This window comes from Dama dama, chromosome 7 (assembly GCF_033118175.1).
Source record: "Dama dama isolate Ldn47 chromosome 7, ASM3311817v1, whole genome shotgun sequence".
In the NCBI taxonomy this organism is placed as follows: domain Eukaryota; kingdom Metazoa; phylum Chordata; class Mammalia; order Artiodactyla; family Cervidae; genus Dama; species Dama dama.
Window position 1 is genome coordinate 34,857,374 of NC_083687.1, and position 21,905 is coordinate 34,879,278.

Genomic DNA, 21,905 nt, shown 5'->3' on the forward strand with positions numbered 1-21,905 from the left:
ATTGTATAGAAATGATCAATAACATAAACCTACAAAAAATTTCCCTACAGGAGTAGTGCCTTTCTAACGTCTTATCAAGCAGACTCCCTTAAACATTCATGATAAACACTGACTTGTAAAAAATTTTTGGTATTTACTATGCAGTTTGAGAATCAATTCCCAATACAAGGCTGTTAATATATTAAGTGATAAAATTAAATAATGATACAATTTTCAGCATATGTTATTTATCTCAGAAACATACAATCACTGTGATGTAAACTTTTGGGTCCAGAAATTTACTTTTCTTCTTAATTATGGCAGTGATAATACAGGAAGAGACCATTTACTTTTTTTTTTTTTTTTTTATTAGTTGGAGGCTAATTACTTCACAACATTTCAGTGGGTTTTGTCATACATTGATATGAATCAGCCATAGAGTTACACGTATTCCCCATCCCGATCCCCCCTCCCACCTCCCTCTCCACCCGATTCCTCTGGGTCTTCCCAGTGCACCAGGCCCGAGCACTTGTCTCATGCATCCCACCTGGGCTGGTGATCTGTTTCACCATAGATAGTATACTTGCTGTTCTTTTGAAATATCTCACCCTCACATTCTCCCAGAGTTCAAAAGTCTGTTCTATATTTCTGGGTCTCTTTTTCTGTTTTGCATATAGGGTTATCGTTACCATCTTTCTAAATTCCATATATACGTGTTAGTATGCTGTAATGTTCTTTATCTTTCTGGCTTACTTCACGACCATTTACTTTTATCTGGTAAGAACATCCTAATATTTTTGGACAAAAAACTGACTCAGGAATTTTAACTGTTAACTCTTGAAGGGATTTTAGGGGGTACAAATCCTGAGGAACTGATCATTCAATCTATAATACAAGTTAGTATATTAAATTCTAGAATGCATTATGATCAACAAACAAAAACCTCATGAACTTTGGAGGGGAAAAAAAATACGATTTGAATATAGACCTGTCATTTAGTAGCTATTAAAGTTTAGACAAATTACTTAGACCTCGATTTTCTTATTTTCAAAATGAGAACCATGTCAACATGACTGATGACAGGTTAGGATGAGATCACACATATGAGAGAGACTGATACAGCATTTCACTGAAAACAGCCTTTCAATAAACATCAGTTTGTGTGCCCCCTTTAGCTCAACTTCCCACCTAAGCTACTTTCCTACTTTAGAGTTATGAAAGACAGATTTTTAACAATAATGAAAACCAGATATGGCAATGAAGGCATTGAGAGTGAGTTTCAAAGTAAATAACGTCATTACCATTTGCAAGACTAGTTGGTATTTTTAAGATAGTTAATAATCACACTAATTTTGGACCTGAATTTACGTTAAACATTTCACTCTTAAGACTACTGACAGAGAAGTTTAAGACATTTGTGTCTAATTCCCAACTTGGTAAATCACCCATATTTACCTTTTGCCGTTCTGTAGCAAGACGTGCAGTTTGCTTCTGTCTACGGAAGAATGTTTGGGATCCACTAAAGCGTCCAACGTCTCAAGGATCAGTGGTTGCAAAAGGCTAAGTTTCCCCTGAAGGGTGTTGATCTAGATAACAACATGACCTTTCATAAGAATTAAAACAATCTTTTTAGAATACTCAGGGTCAATGAATCCTCTGATTAAATATAGAAATCTAAAATAGCTAGGAAGGCTGGTAACATTTCAGAACACGGTTACTGTTGGAATGCCTATCTCAGATGATTAAAAAACTCAAATCTCCTAGGTTAAACGATAATCATGCATAATGTTGTTGCCAGGCTCCCATTTGGGTGACAGAAAATTAACTCCTGTAAGAGTCCTCCCCCTACAGATACTTAGTATCAAAGGAATGGAAGACTGATTAAAAGAAAAGCTGCCATCCCCTGTTTAACACGAACTTCACATCTGGTAAACAATACCTATGTTCTTTGTAAACAGAATAGGAAATAGTTCATAATTTCTATGAACAAAGCACTTTTGGAAAAAAGAAAAAAAGCTCTTTTAAAAAACAAAACATACCTTAAACTTTAAAAAGTAAAGTTGAAAATTCAAATGTGTATTTATTATTCACGTTACTATAGGCACAGCAGGATTAACCTGCAGGTATGCACTAATACAGATATGCGAATGTGCATGCTAAGTCGCTTCAGTTGTGTTAGACTCTCTGCAACCCTATGGACCATAGCCCTCTGTCCACGGGATTTTTCAGATAAGAATGGTGGAGTGGGTTGCCCTTCTCCATGATATAGCTATACTAGTTGTTAAAATATTAAAATACTTCCAATAACTGTTGGCACACAGCATAACAGTAGCTGAAGTAAGTAGTGAAATTAATTAATACTGTAAATTCCAACACACTCTCCACCCCAGCATGAGCTCCTGAGAGCTGACTCTGTGTAGCTTCACCACTGACCATTGTTCATGTACCTTCATTTCTTTCCTTCTATTATTTCCCTGCTTAGTGAGTGGGCTTCAACTAGCCACCATCTTATTGGCTGGTACTAGCTGGGGCTATTGCCTCATTAGCCCCAGTAAGGAATGGAGCCCCCTCCTACAGAGCAACTCAGACAAAGAGAAGGGGGCCAGGTACCACCAACCCCCCATGCACCTCACGCCCCCGTTATTCCCCCCTCTTCCCTCCTCTTCTCCCACCCTGGTTAGGATGCTCATGGCACTGGCTCTTGCTTGTAGCCAGGTCCTGAACTGGGGGGAGAATAGATGATCCTGAATAGACAGATCCTGACTGCTGGGGGAAGAAGAGATGATGAAAGATTTGTCACAGCCAAGAAAGCAGTGACCATCCTTGTTCAGAGCTTGACAGGATCCCCAGACCCTCAGTGATTTTCAATAGAAGAGCTGTGAGAAGTGTACTCGATTTCTATGTTAAACTAGATCTCAAACAAAGGCATCATTTAGCTACCTCAGACAAAGGACTGTACAAACAAATCAAAGAATGGTTGGTAAGTACCAGAATGATCTGATGAAATATTTGTATTATATTTATCATGTGTAAGCAGTTACCCAACATACAATTTAGTTAGAGAATAAAATGGAATACAGCTAAAACCTTTCGGTATGTCCATTATATCACATTTAAGATAAGTATTTTGAATTAGTATCCCTAAACAGGATGTCAGGATAGACAACCTGAGATGTGTTTCACTGAATGTCATAACATGATTATTAAAGAGACTCTGTGTACTATACCTAGAGACTTTAGATCTATTTGAGTCATAAACTTTAAGAATTAAGTACCTTCTGCATATAAGACCCTGAGATGTTTCTATTTGGGGGGAGGGTGTGGTTACGGAAAGTGCCATTAAAACAATACCAGTGATTCCCTGGTGGCTCAATCATAAAGAATCCACCTGCCAATGCAGGAGACATGGGTTGGATCCCAGATCTGGGAAGATCCTACATGCTGTGAGGCAACTCAGCCTGTGCACCACAACTATTGAGCTTGCTCTCTAGAGCCCAGGAGTCACAGCTACTGATACTGAAGCCCTAGCACCCTGGAGCCTGTGCTCAGAAACAAGTTGTTGTTTAGTGGCTGAGTCATGTCCAACTGTGATCCCATGGACAGTAGCCCACCAGACTCCTCTGTCCATAGGATTTCCTAGGCAAGAATACTGGAGTGGATAGCCATTTCCTTCTCCAGAGGATCTTCCCGATCCAGGTATTGAACCCCAGTCTCCTGCATTGCAGGCAGGTTCTTTACCGTCTGAGCCACCAGGGAAACCCTGAGCAACAAGAGAAGCCACGGCAATAGAAGCCTGTGCACCACAACTAGAGAGAAGGCCCCGCCTGCTACAACTAGAGAAAAGCCCACACAGCAAGAAGACCCAGCACAGCCAAGAAAAGAAAAAACCAAAGTGTCTTCCTCCTCAACAGCATTGTAAAACCAGAAAACATTCAAGAAGCTAGACAAACACAGGCTCACCCGATACTGCAGGAGTGCTTCTATAGCTCTAAACTCAAAAGGTAAAAGGTATGTGACAAGTTGGCCCTCTCCAGCCAACTGTGAAGGGAGCTCCCGGAAAAGCCACTGCTCCAAGTTCAAATTACGGTAATCGAGTATCAGAAGACACTCCGGAGTTATCACAGCTTTCAAATACTGTAAAGAAAAAAAAAAAACCTATATATCTGTAGATAGATATATGTACAGAGGCATATATGTAAGTTGTAGAGAAAAAATAACATTCATAAAAATATTTAGGATTTAACACTCTATTAATTTTTAAAAACTATTTATTTGGCTGCACCCAGTCTTAGTTGCAGCACGTGGGATCTAGTTCCCTGACCAGGGATTAAAGCCAGGGTCCCTGCATTGGGAGCAAGGAATCTTAGCCACTGGATCACCAGGGAAGTCCCAATACTCTATTAATTTTGGACTAGCCTAAACCAAATCACTGGAGAAGGCAATGGCACCCCACTCCAGTCCTCTTGCCTGGAAAATCCCATGGACGGAGGAGCCTGGTAGGCTGTAGTCCACGGGGTCGCTAAGAGTTGGACACGACTGAGTGACTTCACTTTCACTTTTCACTTTCATGCACTGGAGAAGGAAATGGCAACCCACTCCAGTGTTCTTGCCTGGAGAACCCCAGGGATGGGGGAACCTGGTGGGCTGCCGTCTATGGGGTCGCAGAAGAGTCGGACACGACTGAAGTGACTTAGCAGCAGCAGCAAACCAAATCACTGTTCATTTGGTTTTTCAAAAACAAATCAACAAAAACAAAAAACCAAGACTTTTTTTTTTTTTAAAGAAAGGAAGCCTAAAATAAAGGCCAATCTTAATACCTCTAACTCACTCTCAACAGAACTAGAATTAAACAGATTATGTATTTACTAGGATTTCCAGGGTAATCAAGAGAAATATAGAGAACAAAGGAAACAAGATAAGGTCTTTTTAAAACTCAAGCATTCAGTAGACTATTAGAAAAGATTTAGTTTAATCATGATTGGTTTGGCTGAAGTGGGGAAGTTTCCTTTTTAAAATATCACCAAAACATACTAAGCTAATTTGAAATCATAAAGATAAAATGTAGCCTTAGTACTCTAATTTAGAACACGATGAAGTTAAAATTCTGAAGAGTAAGGCTAACATATTCTGTGTTTGGGTCATTTTACATGCAGATGTTTTTCAGTAGTAGACACCACACAAATACACAATCTGCGGTGGCTGAATCTGAGGATAGGGTACAGCAGGTACGGAGGAACTCTAAGGTATCCATGTATTTTTGACTGCGTGGAGGTTCGGTGCCCCCACCCCCATGAGGCTCAAAGGTCAACTGTAAAGTGAACATTTTTATTCAGAAAAGTTGAAAAATTATACAGTGAATACCTATACATATACCAATTAGATGCTATAATTAATGTTCTTCTATAACCCATGTAAAATGAGTTCTACACAAGATCACCTGAGAAGACGGTTTCCCATTTTTAAATTAATTCTAGATAAATGACAAAAGACCTGCCAAAGACTTCGGGAGAAGGCAGGTCTCGAATCCACTGCAGGAATGATGCTGAGGCCTGTGGCCCCTCACCTGATTCCAAACCTTAAACGTCAGCCCACCAAAATAACGCAAAGCTTTCTGTAAAAATAAAAAAAGTTGAGATGATAAACTTTAGGGACTTTCCTCGTGGTTCAGTGGCTAAGATTCTGCACTCCCAACGCAGGGGGCCCCTAGTTCAATCCCGGGTCAGGGAACTAGATCCCACATGCAGCAACTAACATCCAGCGCAGCCAAATAAATAAATATTTCAAAAACAAAAGATGATAAAATATAAAGGTTACTTCTAGGCTATTTCAAAAACCAGAATATATTCTTAGTAGCTGAAGTTACAATGCAATTATATATATACTGTATACGACTAAAAAAGTCTGTTATAAATCAAGAATCTTTCTCTTATTTCAGAAACCAGAGGCTAAATTCAAACAGTGAGAAAGGAGAGCGCAGTCAGATCTTTTCATTATTAACAGAGCAGTGCTACACCTGCTGAGTACGGGTGTACAATTCACGTGAAGTGAGTTCTGCTTCTAACAACATGTTATATTATGAAATAGTTTCACACATCTGTTTTTTATTGCAAAATTACTTTTAAACTACTGATCAAGATAGTAAAGAAGGACTTTTAAGACTGCAGGGGAGAAATGTAGATGAAATAAAATCCTTTACCTCCATTCGCATGATAATCCTATTGTTTCTGGTTGTGATGCTCATTAAATGCTGAAACCTCAAATCTCTGGCTTGAAGACCTAATTCTTGATATAAGTCAGTTTTCTTCCTTTCTAAAAAAGAAATGTGTTCAATAAAAGGAGTGGGTAAACTTATAAGCCAAAAAGTTTAGATTTTTATATCAGAATACCCCTCCCAACACCATTGAGATAATCTTCTATTACTACCAGAAACAAGAGCTAAACTGAGTCTTTTTGCTTTTTTTTGCAATTTATGCCACTGCATTTTTTTAAAAAAAACTTTTAATTTTTTATTGGGGTATAGCCGATTAACAATGTTGTCAAAATTTCAGGTGAACAGGGAAGGGGCTCAGCCATATAGATACACATGTATCCATTCTCCCCCAAATTCCCCTCCCATCCAGGCTGCCACATAACACTGAGCAGAGTTCCATATGCTATATGGTGGGTCCTTGTTGGTTATCCATTTTAAATATAGCAGTGTGTGCATGTCCATCCCAAACTCCCTAATTATCCCTTCCCCCGATTCTCCCCACTCCTCCTACAACCATAAATTTGTTCTTTAAGTCTGTGAGTCTCTATTTTTATCTTTTCTTTTTAGAGTCCACATATAAAGGATATCACATTATAATTCTCCTTTTCTGTCTGACTTACTTCACTCAGTATGACAATCTCTATATCCATCCATGTTGCTGCAAATGCCATTATTTCATTCTTTTTAATGGCTAAGTAATCAAAATGGGTCTTTTAAACACCCATTTCTACCTCAAAAACATACCCAGGCTAAATCTGGTCAACTAAGTTTTCTTTTCTCCTCTTAACCATACTTCATAAAATTTCTCTGCACTTGGAAAAACCCCTTGGGACCAGTATAAAAACCATAGTTATATATCATTAGAACTTACAGTAACAATTCCTAGCTCTAGACGCATGGATTTTTAAATATGAACTGTACAGAACTACATTTTCTATTTTTTCCTTACTACAGTATCCAGTTCAGCATTTTAAATCTATGAACAGATAGGTCCAACTGTCTTTGTTTTTAGACTAATCCAAAATGAGAAAATAAAATCACTAGATTCTCCTACCTGAAAACTCAATTTATCACCTAAGAAAAAGCAAAACAGATGAAGAAACTCAAGAAATGATGCTGGTAATAGTAGCATCTATTCCTACAGTATCAAGCCACACCTGTGACAGAGCTCTAAGTAGAACAACCTTTTGAGGAGACTGAGCCAAAAAATACCCAATATACCCCACTAGGATCTCAGCAATAGCAGGAATAGGACTAAGGGTGGGAAGGACAGGGAGACCTGAAACCTGCACCTGAGGTCAGACAGTAAAGTAATGCTGAGTTTCATTTTAAAAAGTAACCGTCCACAAGAGCCATCGTTGGCAGAGCTTCAGTGACCACCATCCAGCGCCCCTGTCCCTCCTGTTCCCCGTCCCCCGCTGCAACTGCAATGGCAGTGGTGTTACTCGATCCTGCCTTCAGCACAGCACAGGCAGAGGTGAACATGAGGACCAGGGCAGTGAGAGGGGGACTGAGGAAGAGAAACAAAAGGGAAAGTGTTTCTCGCTTGGCTGCATACAGGCCAACACCCTTCCTTTAACATTCTATTGAGAGTGAAAGTGGCTTCTAACCTCCCCCGCAGCCCCCCAAAATTACAGTACAGGTCAGGTGCTGTCAGTAATTAGGGCTAATGGACTAAAGCTTAAGAAAGATCATCTTCAACACATCCATATATGCACACAATATTCTACTCAAAATAGTTTACATCCAGTGGGTTGATTTAAAAGAAAATTACAGATACTCACCAAAAGAAGTCACCTTTCCTTCTTTGTCAAATTTTGTCTGGAGACAGATAATAAAAACATTATTTTCTCCCAAATCAGCACATGATTTGTGGTATCATATCATATGGTATTATGAAAATAACTCTAAAATGATGAAGATATAAACCGTACCTGCTGTTCTTAAGTTAAATTTGGTTATGAGTTCAGGATTAAAACAAAAAGTCCCCTTTCCTTTGCCAGGACAAATCTGACCTTGGATTAACTATCTACCTTGGTTCCTCAGAAGATCTGATAAAGGGGTGTCAGCTGTGTTACTAGGCCATATCGCTTGTGGAAAATGCCCCATCACTGCTCGATGGGCTGCACTGGGAAGACGGAGAATGGATTATGATACCTGGCGGGGAGCCACAGTTCTGCCTTTCCCGAGGACAGTGGCTCTTGTGACTGACTGTGCTCCTTGCAGAAGCCTGGGATATGCCTCTGGGATGGTGACAAGAGATACTGGCACTAGAGGGCCTCAGGGGTCTAAGCCAAGGTGGACCTTGCACCCACCTTTGAGAATATGCTCTCCTCGTACCTGAGCTTCACATAGGGGGCCACAGGAGCCCCTGGATGGCTGGAAGGACTTCTTTCGAAGAGAAAACACCAAATACTGCCCTTGTGAATTTCCTATCCTTTTGCCTTCTGAACAGACTGGGACCAAACGTGGCTTACCTTGGGAATCTAAGTATTAATATCTGCGGGATGCTACGAGGTCTCTCTGGTGGGTGCTGCAGAATCAATAAACATTTACAGAAAAGACCTCTTCTGATAGTGCAGAGAGGACACAGTGCAGAAACTGTACTTACTTCCTATAAAGCAGAGGGAACGTTTTCCCGTAACACTTGTCCACAGTCAAGTCTGAAGATGTCAAAATAATGTTAAATGAATCACTATGTGCTGGGCTACACTAATTACTATTTAAATATGCATTTTCAGAAGACACACTCTAAGATATAGTCGAGGTACAAGTCCTAAATATGCATGCTATGTTAATACCACAATAAAACTGCATAGTATATTTCAGCTTGCTTCTTATGAACAAAGATAACATCAATAGGAATATATAAGCACCATGAAACATCAGAGTTAAAGGGAAACCTATATCAAGGGAAGTTTTATTTTGTGTAATATATACTAGCTTTCCTCTTTAAGCTTATTTCAAACACATACATTTGCTGCAGAAAATTTGCAAATAAAACTATTTGGTCACAAATTTTAGAGAAAACCATGCTAACATTTTACTAAATGCCCTTCCAGACTTATTCTTACTAAATACATTCACTCTACAACACTTCTTTGCAGTCTCTCCTCTGCTTTCAACTTAACAATGTATGGTGAAAATTTTTGCATCTCCGTATTTATCTGTATCATTTTTAATGAGAATTTTTAATTTAAAAAAATGAGATCAAACTGACTTTTTAAAAAATGTTTACCTTGTAAAGGAACTCACATTATTTCAAATAGCATCAACTGATTTTCTTAAGTGTTCTTGGTAGACAATGATTTCACCTGCAAAGAACCTTCTTTCAATATTTAACATCTGACTTTGTATTGTTTAATTAAACTGGCTAACTCCCAGAACAGTGAATAACAGTGACAACTTTTCCGTGCAATTCTGGGAATTGTCTTGTTCCGTACAGTTCATAAAGAAAAGCTATGTTAAAAACCCTAAATAATGATGATGATATATAATGGCTAATATATAGACTGAATGCTTACCACCACATGTGAGGTATTATTTTTAAGGGTTTTACATATTTTTAATTAATTTAAATCTCACAATTCTACAAGGTAGGTACTATTACTCCTAGTTTACAGGTGAGAAAACCAAGGCACAAAGATAGCATCGTAACGTGTCCACGTCCATCCAGTTAGTAAGAGACAGGGTTCAGATCAGAATTTACAAACTCTGGCTCAGAGCAAGCACTTTCTCTAAAAATTAAGATTTAAAAAATTAAGTCTACAAAAATGTTACAAGAATATTACAACCAATTTCCATGTAACCTTGACCTAGAATCGCCCTTTGTTAATATGTGCCCCAATGGCCTTATTTTTCTTTCTTTAAATATGTGTGTGTGATACACACTATTTATGTTGTTTTATTCAATTTTTTTCTATGAATCATTTCAGAGAACGTTGCAGAGATCAAGACCCAACAAAGCGTGCAGTTTTAAGTAATACCCTGGGCTGCCTTCAAAATGCTTCTGCATGTATTATGTTGCATAGCACAGGTTCAAGCCATTTTGTGGCTAACAGCCTTCAGGGACTTCTGAATAGATTTCTGGAGAAATCTTGAGTATTCAATTAGGAAGCTCTGAATTGTGATTTGAGCCACCTGTTCTGGTACCAGGACAAGCTCTGCAGATATTAGCAGAGACTCAAGAGTGCTGTGTGGCAAATCTAGCTGGCACTCAAGTCACTGACTGAACACAAGACAATGACTTAGACATTATAAAACTAAGTAAGTAGTATCATGGCTGATCAGTCCAGCCCAGTTAACATAACAAGTATGTACTCTCTGTAAGTCATCAAATGGACCACACACACTCACCACAGTAAACACCGGGGATACACTGGCTAAAGTGGCTTGAGACACATCAGAAGTTCCATTCCGATAAGTTTCACCTGAAGAATGAATTAGAGAAGTCCTTGTGAGCATATGATTGATTTTCACATATAGCTAAGATACAACTCTCATAGTCTATAGAGGTCTTCAAACTATTTCATTATGTTTTGAATTTTTTTCCCAGAGGGAAAATAAGAAACACTTTTAACATTTACAGGGGATTATGTTAGGTTTGGCAAAATGTGGTTTTTAAAAGTAATAGTTCAGGTGAGGCATTAGAATAATTAATGGATCCAACCACCCCTTTTCCTTTCTAATTATTATATCTTGTAGTTGGACATCAAATGTGTAACAGCATTCTGAGATTAAAGTAAAACGCCTATTCCTTTTCATACGATGTAGAAAGGTTGTCAATGAAAGTTACATTGGAAGACATAGTTTAGAAAACATACATTCCACGAACTACCTGACCTCTCAGCCTTCCAAATATCAGGACTATTTGATTAACCTATAAATTATGAAGCCTGCAGATTTTAACTCTATATTTAATTTCTTCCCCACTGATCCACTTTAATTGTTTAATTATTTTTAAAAATGGGAGTATAACTGCTTCACAATGCTGTGCTGGTTTCTGCTGTAGGTCAATCAGCTATGTGCACATATACACCCCTTCCCTCGTGAGCCTCCCTGCCCCCGTCCCACCCCTTTCGGTCATCACAGAGCACCAAGCCAAGCTCCCTGAGCTATACAGCAGCTGCCCACTAACCATCCATTTTACAGGCGGTGTGTACATGTCCATGCTGCTCTCTCAATTCGTCCCACCCTCTCCTTACCCAGCCATTTTCACAAGGCTGTTTTCTACATCCACTGATACACTTTAGAGTGAATACTTGTGAAATAATTCACTGCACTATTCACTGAACTGGAATAAAGGCAAACCTTTACTTGAAAATGTGATTAGACTAAGTTGAAGAAAAGCTCTCAAGCATAACCAAGTAAATTTAATAGCTGAGAAAGTACACTGTTCACAATACTAAACACAAGAAGCATGGGCAGAATTCCTATCCATAGAATATGAAGCTATATTCTCATTTTTGATCTTATTCTTTCCTATACATTCAAAGACATAATTTGTTAATCTGAGGTTTGTTGGTTACCCTGTACAAACCACCTTATGAGGGTCAGCTGAATAAAAGTGAAAGTGAAGTCGCTCAGTCGTATCTGATTCTTTGCGACCCTGTGGATCGTAGCCTAGTAGGCTCCTCCCTGGAGAAGGAAATGGCAACCCACTCCAGTATTCTTGGCTGGAGAATCCCATGGAGGGAGGGAATATAAGTTACAGCGCTACAAATCAGCATTTGCTAATAAGTCACAAGTCAGATAGTGTTACCTAGAGGTGAGAGAGTCAATTTCTAGGGAGACTGATAAGAAGTCCAGGGTCCCCAAGGAGGTGAGAGGGGTCTGGGGCTCCTGAAGAGGAGATAGGGGTCTGGAGTTCTCAAGGAGGAGGAAAGGACAAAGGTCTTTTTTTTCCTCAACATTCCTTAATCTTAGTCACATAAAACATTTTTTTCTTTAAGCCTGGAACTGGTGATTACAATACAAAACAACTCAATTTAAACTCTGTACTAAGGATTATATAACAACAACATATCCTGCTTGAGGACAGCTTCTCCTTCCTGAAAACCTTCTGACTAATACTGTTATCTTAAAACGTGTATTATGGGAGTGGGTCTGGTAAGATCTTTCTATTGTTAAATTCTAATCCTGTTATTCCAACCAGTCCATCCTAAAGGAAATCAGTCCTGAATATTCATTGGAACGACTAATACTGAAGCTGAAATTCCAATACTTTGACCACCTTTGAGGTGAAGAATCGACTCATTTGAGAAGACCCTGATGCTGGGAAAGACTGAAGGCGGGAGAAGGGGATGACAGAGGATGAGATGGTTGGATGGCATCACTGACTCAATGGACATGAGTTTGAATAAGCTCCAGTAGTTAGTGATGGACAGGAAGACCCAGCGAGCTGCAGTCCCTGGAGTCCCAAAGAGTCCGACACGACTGAGCAACTGAACTGAATCCTGTTATCTTAAAATGTAAATTGTGGGAGTGGGTCTGGTAAGATCTTTACAACCTTGAGACATTCTTTTGATTTATTGTAATAATTAATTAAAACAGTATACAGCTCCCTTGCTAAGACTAGCAAGTGGGGCACTCTCCACCCCCTTCTGATGTCTACATCAAAAGTTTTCTCTGTCCCTTTCTCACTTTAATAAAACCGCCACACAAGAGTCCTGAGTGGTCAAGTCTGGTCTCTGGTCCCAAAGCTAAATCTTCTAAAGAGATCATGAATCTGACATCGTTCACCCTAAGGTATCAGAGGGAGATTCTGAATCTCAATGCTTGTCCTAAAAGGTTAGATCAGCAATGTAATCCAATTTGGAAAGACTCTCCTAATGAGTATGAGGAAGCAGGTGGAAATAGTGAGCTACTTTAGAAACATTCTGAGTACAATTGAGAAAACTTGTTTGAGAACATTTTAGAGAAGCCATACATGCCTCGGGTTTTTGAGCAGTATTAGCGCCCACATTGTCACACTTCTGAAAATGTCAAGGTATCATCGTGGTTTATCATTTGCGGGGGGGGGGGGGGGGGGGGCGGGGAGACGGGGACTTAGACTTCTACCTCCATCCCCTTCTATCTGGTTACACAGTACTTGAAGAAAAGTTAGATCTTTCTCAGAAGCAGTTTCTGAAGTCTTCAGCCTCACTACCCCTTTTCTGAGGAACTGGACAAATGTGTCCGTTCAAAAGAAAGAGATAGAAAGGAGAAATACTTATAAAAAAATTTCCAGGTAGATAAGCCTAATTTTGGTTTCGGCACTATCATGACGGATGCGAGCTAAACTAATAAAAACCTTCTCTCAAGCGGACTCAGCCGTTTGCAGCCGGACCGGTGGGGAGGACAGACGACTGGCGGACTCTAGCAGAGCCCAGGGGGGGCGATGCTCAGTCGAGTTCGGAGCTGGTGGAACACAGCTCCGCCCGCAGACCTGTGCAAGAGGGCAGGACCTCGGCGCCCAAGAGCGGACCCGGAGGCCGAGGACGGAGCAGGCCGCGGGGCGGGCAGCCACAGCCACGTGGGCTCGGGCGGTCGGGTCGGGCCCTGGGGTCACCGCAAGCCCGGCGTCCCGGAACTGCAGGGCGGGGAGAGCGGTACCTGTCACGGGGAGCCGGCGGGGCCAGCACAGCGGCGCGGCCCGCCTCCTTCCGAGCAATTCGGTGGCGCGGCGGTAGGCGACGACGGGGCGAGTGCCTGGGGTCAGGCCCAAGGCCAGAGCGCACAGGGTGCGCCGGGGCAGCCCCACCACGCGGGGCAGGAGCTGGGCCAGGCTCCGCAGGCATTCCATGGCGTTGGAGCGAGGAGGAGAGAGCTGCGGGACCCCAGCCCCTCATGCCGGACAGTGGCGCGGCGGCCGGCACTTCGCGACCCCGCGCCGGCGCCCGAGCTGCGACCGAGGCATACTGAGCATGCGCTGGCGCGCCGCGCCTGCGTCTAATTTCCCGCGCATGCTCCGAAGGGGCCTCTGCGTGCGCGTCCCGTGACGCTCGGCCAATCAGAGCTTTGCCTTCTGCACCTGTGTGTACTTGTATAGCGTGTATGGACCGGCCCCGGGGTGGGTGGGGCGCGTGTACCTGCGTGAGTTGAACTTCCCAGCCTAGGTTCGACCCTTGGGCATTTGCAGTGGTCTGGTCGGCGCGTACAGTGTTGATTACTTATATTAACTAGTAATCTTTAAATGTGAAAAAATACGCAGGATATATATAATGTATTTCAGTTTCTGGAGCATTTTCATACAGATGCAATCTACAATTTGAAAGTGAGAAGTTATTACCCATTCCCAACTCATGTTATAATTAAGCTTAATGCAGCAAAAGTAAACTTTCATATGGAATGATATATTAAACTTTTGCTAGTGAAGACGGAGGAACATAAACGCGGATGATTTATATTCTGTATTTAATCAAATGTAAGCTAATGTCAATTTCAAGGTGCCATTATTTTATATACCACCAAGAAGGAAAAGTCGCTGAAAAACTTTGCTAATTGTATCATTTAAGAGTGACCTCAATTTCAGCCTTGAAAATATGAGAAGTGAGGCTTAGAATTGATTAAATACAACATATATGCATATTTTTAAAGTGTGAGTTAATAGACTTGCCCTTCCAAGTAGAAATGCACGGTAGACACAAGTTTCACAGATTTCCATTCAATCACTGTGTATGAATACAGAGCTAAAGAAACATAAGGGAAAATCTTTTTTTTTTTCCCCCTTCCTGTAGGGTACTGAGACTGAAGGTGATTAGGAGGCCAGTAGAGAGAGGCTTGGAGAAGGCAATGGCACCCCACTCCAGTACTCTTGCCTGGAAAATCCCATGGATGGAGGAGCCTGGTAGGCTGCGGTCCATGGGGTCCTGAAGAGTCAGACAGGACTGAGTGACTTCACTTTCAAAGCATTGGAGAAGGAAATGGCAACCCACTCCAATGTTCTTGCCTGGAGAATCCCAGGGACGGGGGAGCCTGGTGGGCTGCCGTCTATGGGGTCGCACAGAGTCGGACACGACTGAAGTGACTTAGCAGCAGCAGCAATGTTCGACTTGAGCATTGAGGGCAAAGGAGGACTTCAAGCCCTGCTTTCTTGGCTGTGGGGTGGAGTGGGGTTTAGAAACTCTGGAAAAGAGCCCTGGGTATATAGTACATGGCTGGTAGATTTTTCATTTAACCAAGGGCGACAATGATGAAATACATCTTTCAAAAACAGTGCATACCATCAGAGATATTTCTTGGAAACGGTATGTGATAACTCTTAAAACTTAAGTCACCAGCATGATGAGACAGCTCTGTTTAAGGTGACCTTTACAAAGCCTTAGAAAAACTCTGGGATGTGGCCAGACACATGGCCTTATAATTCATGTCAAGGACTTGGGATTTAATCTGAGAGGGGTGGGAGCTATGGGAAGGGGGGTACTTTGAGCAAAGATGTAAATCTGATTTACATTTAAATGGATTGTTTTGGCTGTGTGGGATTATAGAAAGGTAAGTGTGGAAGCAGAGAGATTGTGATGATTTGGGTTAAGGTGGGGGTGATGGAGAAGGGGAGATTGGTTGGGTTTGGTGCAATAAACGGAAGGCTGAGTTGACAAGATTTGTAGATGGGATGTAAATAAAGAGGCACAGAAGTCAACTTCAAATTTTTTTGGCTCAAACAAATGGGCCATCATGATGCCATTTATTGAGATACGGAATTTTGGTGAGGGGCAAATTTAGATGTAAAGCAGACGGTGGCTTGGCATTTGTTTCTGAACATGTTAAATTTGAGAGCTCTACCAGATAGATACCTGAGCACAGACAGCGAGTAAGAGGTTGGAGTTTGGGGGAGATTTTGAAGCTAGATATACACATTTGGGATTGAGAAATATTTAAAGCCACGTGTCTCCTCTTAGGAGAAAAGTTTTCTCTCAAAGAGAAAAGTTCCTGTGATTCAGTTCTAGGTCTTCTAATATTAAATGGTTAAGAAGAGAAGATGAATCCAGCAGAAGAATATGAGAGGGCATGGCCAAGAAGGAGGAATAAAATTAGAGAGGGTGGGATCCATGAAATCAAGTGAAGAAAGTGTCTAAAAAATGAAGTGCTCAGTTACATCAAATGCTACTGCTAGGTGAGAAATGCGAATTGCCTGTATAGGATATGATGCTGTGGGGCTCACTGGTCACCTTCATAAAAGCAGTTTTCGTAGGGTGGTAGGCCTTCCAGGTGGCTCAGTGGTAAAGAACCTGCCTGCCAATACAGGAGACACAGGAGATGTGGGTTCGATTCCTGGGTCGGGAAGATCCCCTGGAGAAGGAAATGGCAACCCGCTCAAGTATTCTTGCCTGAAAAATCCCATGGACAGAGGAGCCCGGTGGGCTACAGTTACGACTGAACACACACACACACACACACAAAGAAAGTGATAATCATCTTTCTTTCATCCTAAGCTATGAAAGGATCCAAGAAGATTTCTTCATCTATATAAAAATTTGGCTTTAAGATCCCTTAATCTCTTTACTTACCTTATTTATTTTTTTTTTTTAAAGATTTATTTCTCTTGGCTGTGCTGGATATTTGGTGCTAGCTTTTGCCAGTTGCAGAGAATGGGGGCTGCTCTTCATTTCGGTGTGAGGGCTTCTCATTGTGGTGGCTTCTCTTGTTGCGGAGCATAGGCTCCAGGCACATGGGCTTCGGTGATTGGGGCACGTCTGCTCAGTGGTTATAATGTACGAACGTAGCTGCTCCCTGGCATGTGAAATGTTCCCAGACCGGGGATCGAACCCAGGTCTCTTGCATTGGAAGGTGAATTCTTAACCTCTGAGCCGCCAGGGAAGCCCCTTTCCTTATCTCTTGAACTTCAAAGCAGGTCGGCGACCTAATCTCAAGCTCACACTGGGTTCTCACCCAGAGCTGTTTCACCTCAGAAATGTTATCCCAGTTATGCACATCATAGCCTCCTGGAGACTCTACACCCACAACGATTATATTCTTCCTGGCCTTTTCCCCTTCTCTGCCCAACCCAGTTTATGTAACTGATCACTGAAACCACTGTGGCTTGTACTTGGAGCACGTTGCCCTCGTGGGATGTAATCACAGAAGACACTTTATTTTTGTCTCTTTAATTCTGCTGAGTGGGGCTGGTCTTTCTCCTGCCTCTTGAAAACTTGAGCAGGTTCCATGACTTCTCCGGTCTCTCAGTCCTTATGTTCATTCTAATCTCAATTCAGCAATTTAAAACATCCACTCCCTATCGTGTTTAGTGAAATAGGTCAGACAGAGAAAGACAAATACTATGTATTTCCACTGACGTGTGGAATCTAAAAAAATAAATGAATATAACAAGACAGAAGCAGACTCATAGATACAAAGAACAAAGTAGATGTTACTAATGGGGAGAGGGGAGCAGGAAGGGGCAGGTCAAGGGGAGGGGATTAAGAGGTACAAACACCTATGTATAAAATAAATGAACTACCAGGAAACAGCACTGGGAATATAACATATATTTTATAATATCTATAAATGGAGTATGATCTATAAAAATTTTGCATCACTATGCTCTGCACCTGAAACTAATATATTGTAAATCAACCATATCTCAATAAAAATAAAACATCCACTCTATATACAAACTACAGTAATTTACAATGTCAGCGCCAGTATACTAATAGCTGCTTCACTCTTCAAAGGAAAGACTTGATTCTGCACTCCTTGTCAGGCCTGGGGACAAATAGGAAATTGAGGTATAGGTAGAGATTCTGGGAAGCTCCCCCCAACCCTTTCCCACTGCCTTTCTTATTCCATGGCTGTTGTTTCTGACTCTGCTGGGCAGTGAAGCAAAGTAAGAATGAACCAGAAGTGTTTATTGAATAATGGCTCCATGCTCTCTCTAGGCAGGGCAGATTTTAAGCTGATTTCCTCGTGGGCACATTCACGCGATCTCCAGAGGACCACCTCCTGCTCTCTTCCCCTCCCCCCCCCCCTCCTCCCCACTACCACCCAGACACATCTGATTGGCATTCCTTTGATGTGGGCAGTGACCCTCCTGATCACTTTCAGTTTCTGCCCCTTCTTGCCTCAAGCAGGTTCCCCTCTTCCGGCCATGCTGCTCTTGGGGGGCAGGATCCTTTTAAAAACAAACCCAGATTGACCTTCCTGATGTCAGGTCTGCATGAAGGATTCCACGCACCTTTAGAATGCAGTTACTTCTCTGCAGGGCTGGTCTCCCATGCCCGGGTGTGAGTCTAGGACCTCTTCAGGCTGTTGGAGTGCTCTAAAGAGGTTCCTCTCGCTAGATCTGGAGTGAGAGGACAACACCCTCCCTACCTCTTTCTCCTGATAGTCATGGTAGAGGTGGGGTTTCCCAAGCACAGCTTTTTCCAAATCTTCCATATGATACCTGTGCCTAAGTCTTCAGTCTTTCCATCCTTCTGTATCCTCCATCTGGGTGAGAGGTGGAAGAACTCTGTGACGGCTGCTCAGACTGTTCCCTGGAGAATTGCATCTGATGATGCGTCTGGTGACTGGCCCTGCTGCAGATACCCTATCTTGGCATTTGTGGAAGCACCTATGATCCCCAGCACCTCTGACTCTGTTGTACCTCTTTTATTTACTTATTTATGCATTTATCTCACAGATATTTACTGAGCATAAACTACATGTTTAATTAAACCATTATCCATGACTCTGGGAGAAGTAAAATAGTGAGTTACGGTGCTGGGTACTGAGTGAGGGCAACCTAGAGGAAGAGATAGTTTAGAGGAAAGATTGGGAATTCTATGTTGGACCAGTTGAGATTGCCAAGTAAATATCCAACTGAACAAAGAGTTATTAATAGATTGTTGGCCTGGAGCTAAGAAGAAGGTCTAGGCTAGATGGATAAATGAGTGGGCTTTGGCACATAAGTAGTAAGTGAGGTTGTGGGAGGGCAGGAGATTGCCTGGGGGTGGTGGGTATAATAAAGAGGGGAGAAAAGTGTCCAGATCACAGTCTCCAAGGCATATCAACTAACATCAGAGGAACAGAGGAAGAGTCAGCAGAGGAGACTGAGGAGGGTGGATTCTGTGCCTGTTCTTAGCATGTGCTGGCCTAAACAGTTGTGACCCCAAATAAAACAGTGGGGTTACCCTGAAAGCACACTGTTTTTGACTATGGTGGTGGAGCAGTGATGGTGAGGGCCTAGAAATTACTACAGCTCTAAATTTCACTAAGCTCTACAAGGAAACAACCCATGGGTTCTTGATTAAAAACAAATGCAGATCCTCAGGGTCGATGTGAGAGCAGCGTTCTCTGTGATGGGTTTAGGAGTCAGTTCCATCATCCCTCTGTAGTTTCCCTTGGAGTTTTACTGCCATCACCACCATTCTGAAGGTGAGGTGGCTCTACTTCTTTTTAAAGTCCCGGCTTAAGCCAGAATATTTGAATTTATCATTATATACCAAGCACTGTACTGGGCTTCCCTGGTGGCTTGGTGGTAAAGAATCCGCCTGCCAACGCAAGAGAACCAGGTTTGATCCTTGGGTTGAGAAGATCCCCCCAGAGAAGGAAATGGCAACCCATTCCAGTATTCTTGCCTGTAGAATCCCATGGACAGAGGAGCCTGGTGGGCTACAGTCCATGGGGTCGCAAAGAGTCGGACATGATGGAGCAACTAAACAACAACCAAGCAGTGTGCTTAAGCACTGCAAGTAGTAAACTAGAGGGAAAAAAATCAGTGCAATATTGTAGTAGGATTTTATTTCTTCACACTTATCTCAACTGCTAGGTTTCCTTAGGCAGTAGTTTCTAACTTTCTGTTAACCACAAAGAACTCCTTGTATTATTTTGTCCCCAAGGATCTTCAAATTCCTACAATATTATGTCAGATGAGATGAACTTGTATGTATGATAAGCATCTACATACTGTTTTCATTTTAGTCTGGCATTTTCTTATACATGTTCAACTGTTATTACAGCATTTTTAAAATGTTGAAAATAGCTTTCAGACTCTTCTTATTTTCAGAGAGCCTAAGGATTCAGGGATCCCAGACTGGGGCTCCTGGTCCTAAATGAATTGGTTTTCCTTGGTTGCCAGAGGGGTAACTAACCATGTTGCAGTCAATCTTTTCTCTTTTCTCCAGCTCTCAATACACCTGTTGCTAGCAGGCATGTTTTTCTAATGAAAATATTTCAGGCCCACCTGGAGTTAATCTAAAAACTTCACTCTCCAAGCATTTCGCTGAGAGAGAATATCTGAATTTCTATCTCACTGTAGCTAGCAACCAACACATCCAAATGTATTTTCTATTTTGAAGAACAATGGCTAAACATTGTAAATATATTACAAGACAAAATGCATAATCCAAAAGTATGTAGTCATATATGAGACTGAGTTCATAAGAATATTCTTATTTCAGTTTTTTTTTTAAATCTTAGCTCTATTGATATATTGAACCAGATAGTTTGCAGGTGAGGGCTGTCCTGTATATTGTGGGTTGCTTAGTTGCATTCTTCTTGTCTACCCAGTAGGTTCCAGTCTCCAGACATTACCACTCTCTGCTGGGGGGGCAAAAATCACTCATCATCGAGAGCTACTTACTGTATTTTATAATAAGGAGAAGAATCCACAAACCCCAAGACTGTTTTTGCCTTTAGAACATATGTCCTTTTTGATGTTTCTAGACATATTCTTCACATGTGGTAGACATTAAAAAGTGAAAATCTAATAGTATCAGACTCCAGCACTGAATTCCATTTTTTCCTTATTTTTATGACTTAAAGGTGTGTCCTGATTTGTGTCCATTATCCAAAACCAAAATCCCAGCTTTTTAAAATCACTTTCCTGTACCTGTAATGGGAAGGGGCTTCTCTGAGGTCTGGGACCACAACACACCTGGGGTCTGCAAGAGGGTGCGTTCCCTTGCTGGAAATTTTTCAAGAAATTTGGCCACAAGAGGGAGCACTCTTCCAATGCTTGCTTACTTATTAACTATTGGAGTACACGTTTGTCCCACAGAGTTCAGCGATGCAGGGAATTCCTAATACAGAAATCAAAAACAGTTGGTATACTAGTTAGGATTTTTCAGAGAATTAGAACCAAAAGGATAAAAGGAGATTTATTATGAGGAATTGTCCCACACAATAATGAGGCCTGAGAAGTCTCATGAACTGCTATCTGGAGGCTGGAGACCCTGGAAAGCTGGAGAGACAGTTTAGTCTGAGGCCTGAGAACAGGGGAGCTGATGCTATAAATGCCTATCTAAGGGCAGGAGAAGATGAGAGTAAATGTTCCGCTCAAATAGTAAGGTGGTGGGGGTGGGGGGGGTGGGGAAGGTGAATTCTTTTGCTTTTTATTTTCTAATCAGGCCCTCAGTGGATTGAATGACACCCACCGACCTTGGGGAGAACAGTTTAATGAGTTCATTGATTGAAATGCTAGTTTCATTTGGAAGCACCTTCGAAGATGCCCAGAAATAATGTTTAACTTGCGCGGCCCGTTTCAAGTTGACAAATAAAATCAACCACCATAAACGAGTTTACACATCAAGAATCTAAGCACATCTCTAGTTTTAAAAACTTAAGCTCAGACCCTCTTGCCACTTCATTTATTTTCTCAATTACATTTTTTGAAACCAGTAGTGTAAGATAGCACGATAATGCCTGTGCTTGCCCGGCTAGCTTCAAGACCGAAGAAACAGCCAAGTCAGCAATCAGAGATATCAGAGGTTTACAGGAT

The 21,905-nt window shown here is 41.6% G+C and overlaps 1 protein-coding gene across 1 annotated transcript in view; it reads right to left on the reverse strand.

Moving 5' to 3' along the window:
* The window catches only part of MRS2 (magnesium transporter MRS2), a 36,517-nt gene extending 22,384 nt beyond the window's left edge, over window positions 1-14,133 (reverse strand). The window contains exons 1-6 of the mRNA XM_061147512.1: window positions 13,823-14,133; window positions 10,586-10,659; window positions 8,014-8,050; window positions 6,176-6,288; window positions 3,940-4,113; window positions 1,435-1,565 (exon numbers count right to left, since the gene is read on the reverse strand). Coding sequence (XP_061003495.1) covers window positions 1,435-1,565; window positions 3,940-4,113; window positions 6,176-6,288; window positions 8,014-8,050; window positions 10,586-10,659; window positions 13,823-14,012 — 719 coding nt within the window. The 5' untranslated portion in view covers window positions 14,013-14,133. The remainder of the gene's footprint in view (window positions 1-1,434; window positions 1,566-3,939; window positions 4,114-6,175; window positions 6,289-8,013; window positions 8,051-10,585; window positions 10,660-13,822) is intronic.
* Between the last annotated feature and the right edge of the window lie 7,772 nt (window positions 14,134-21,905).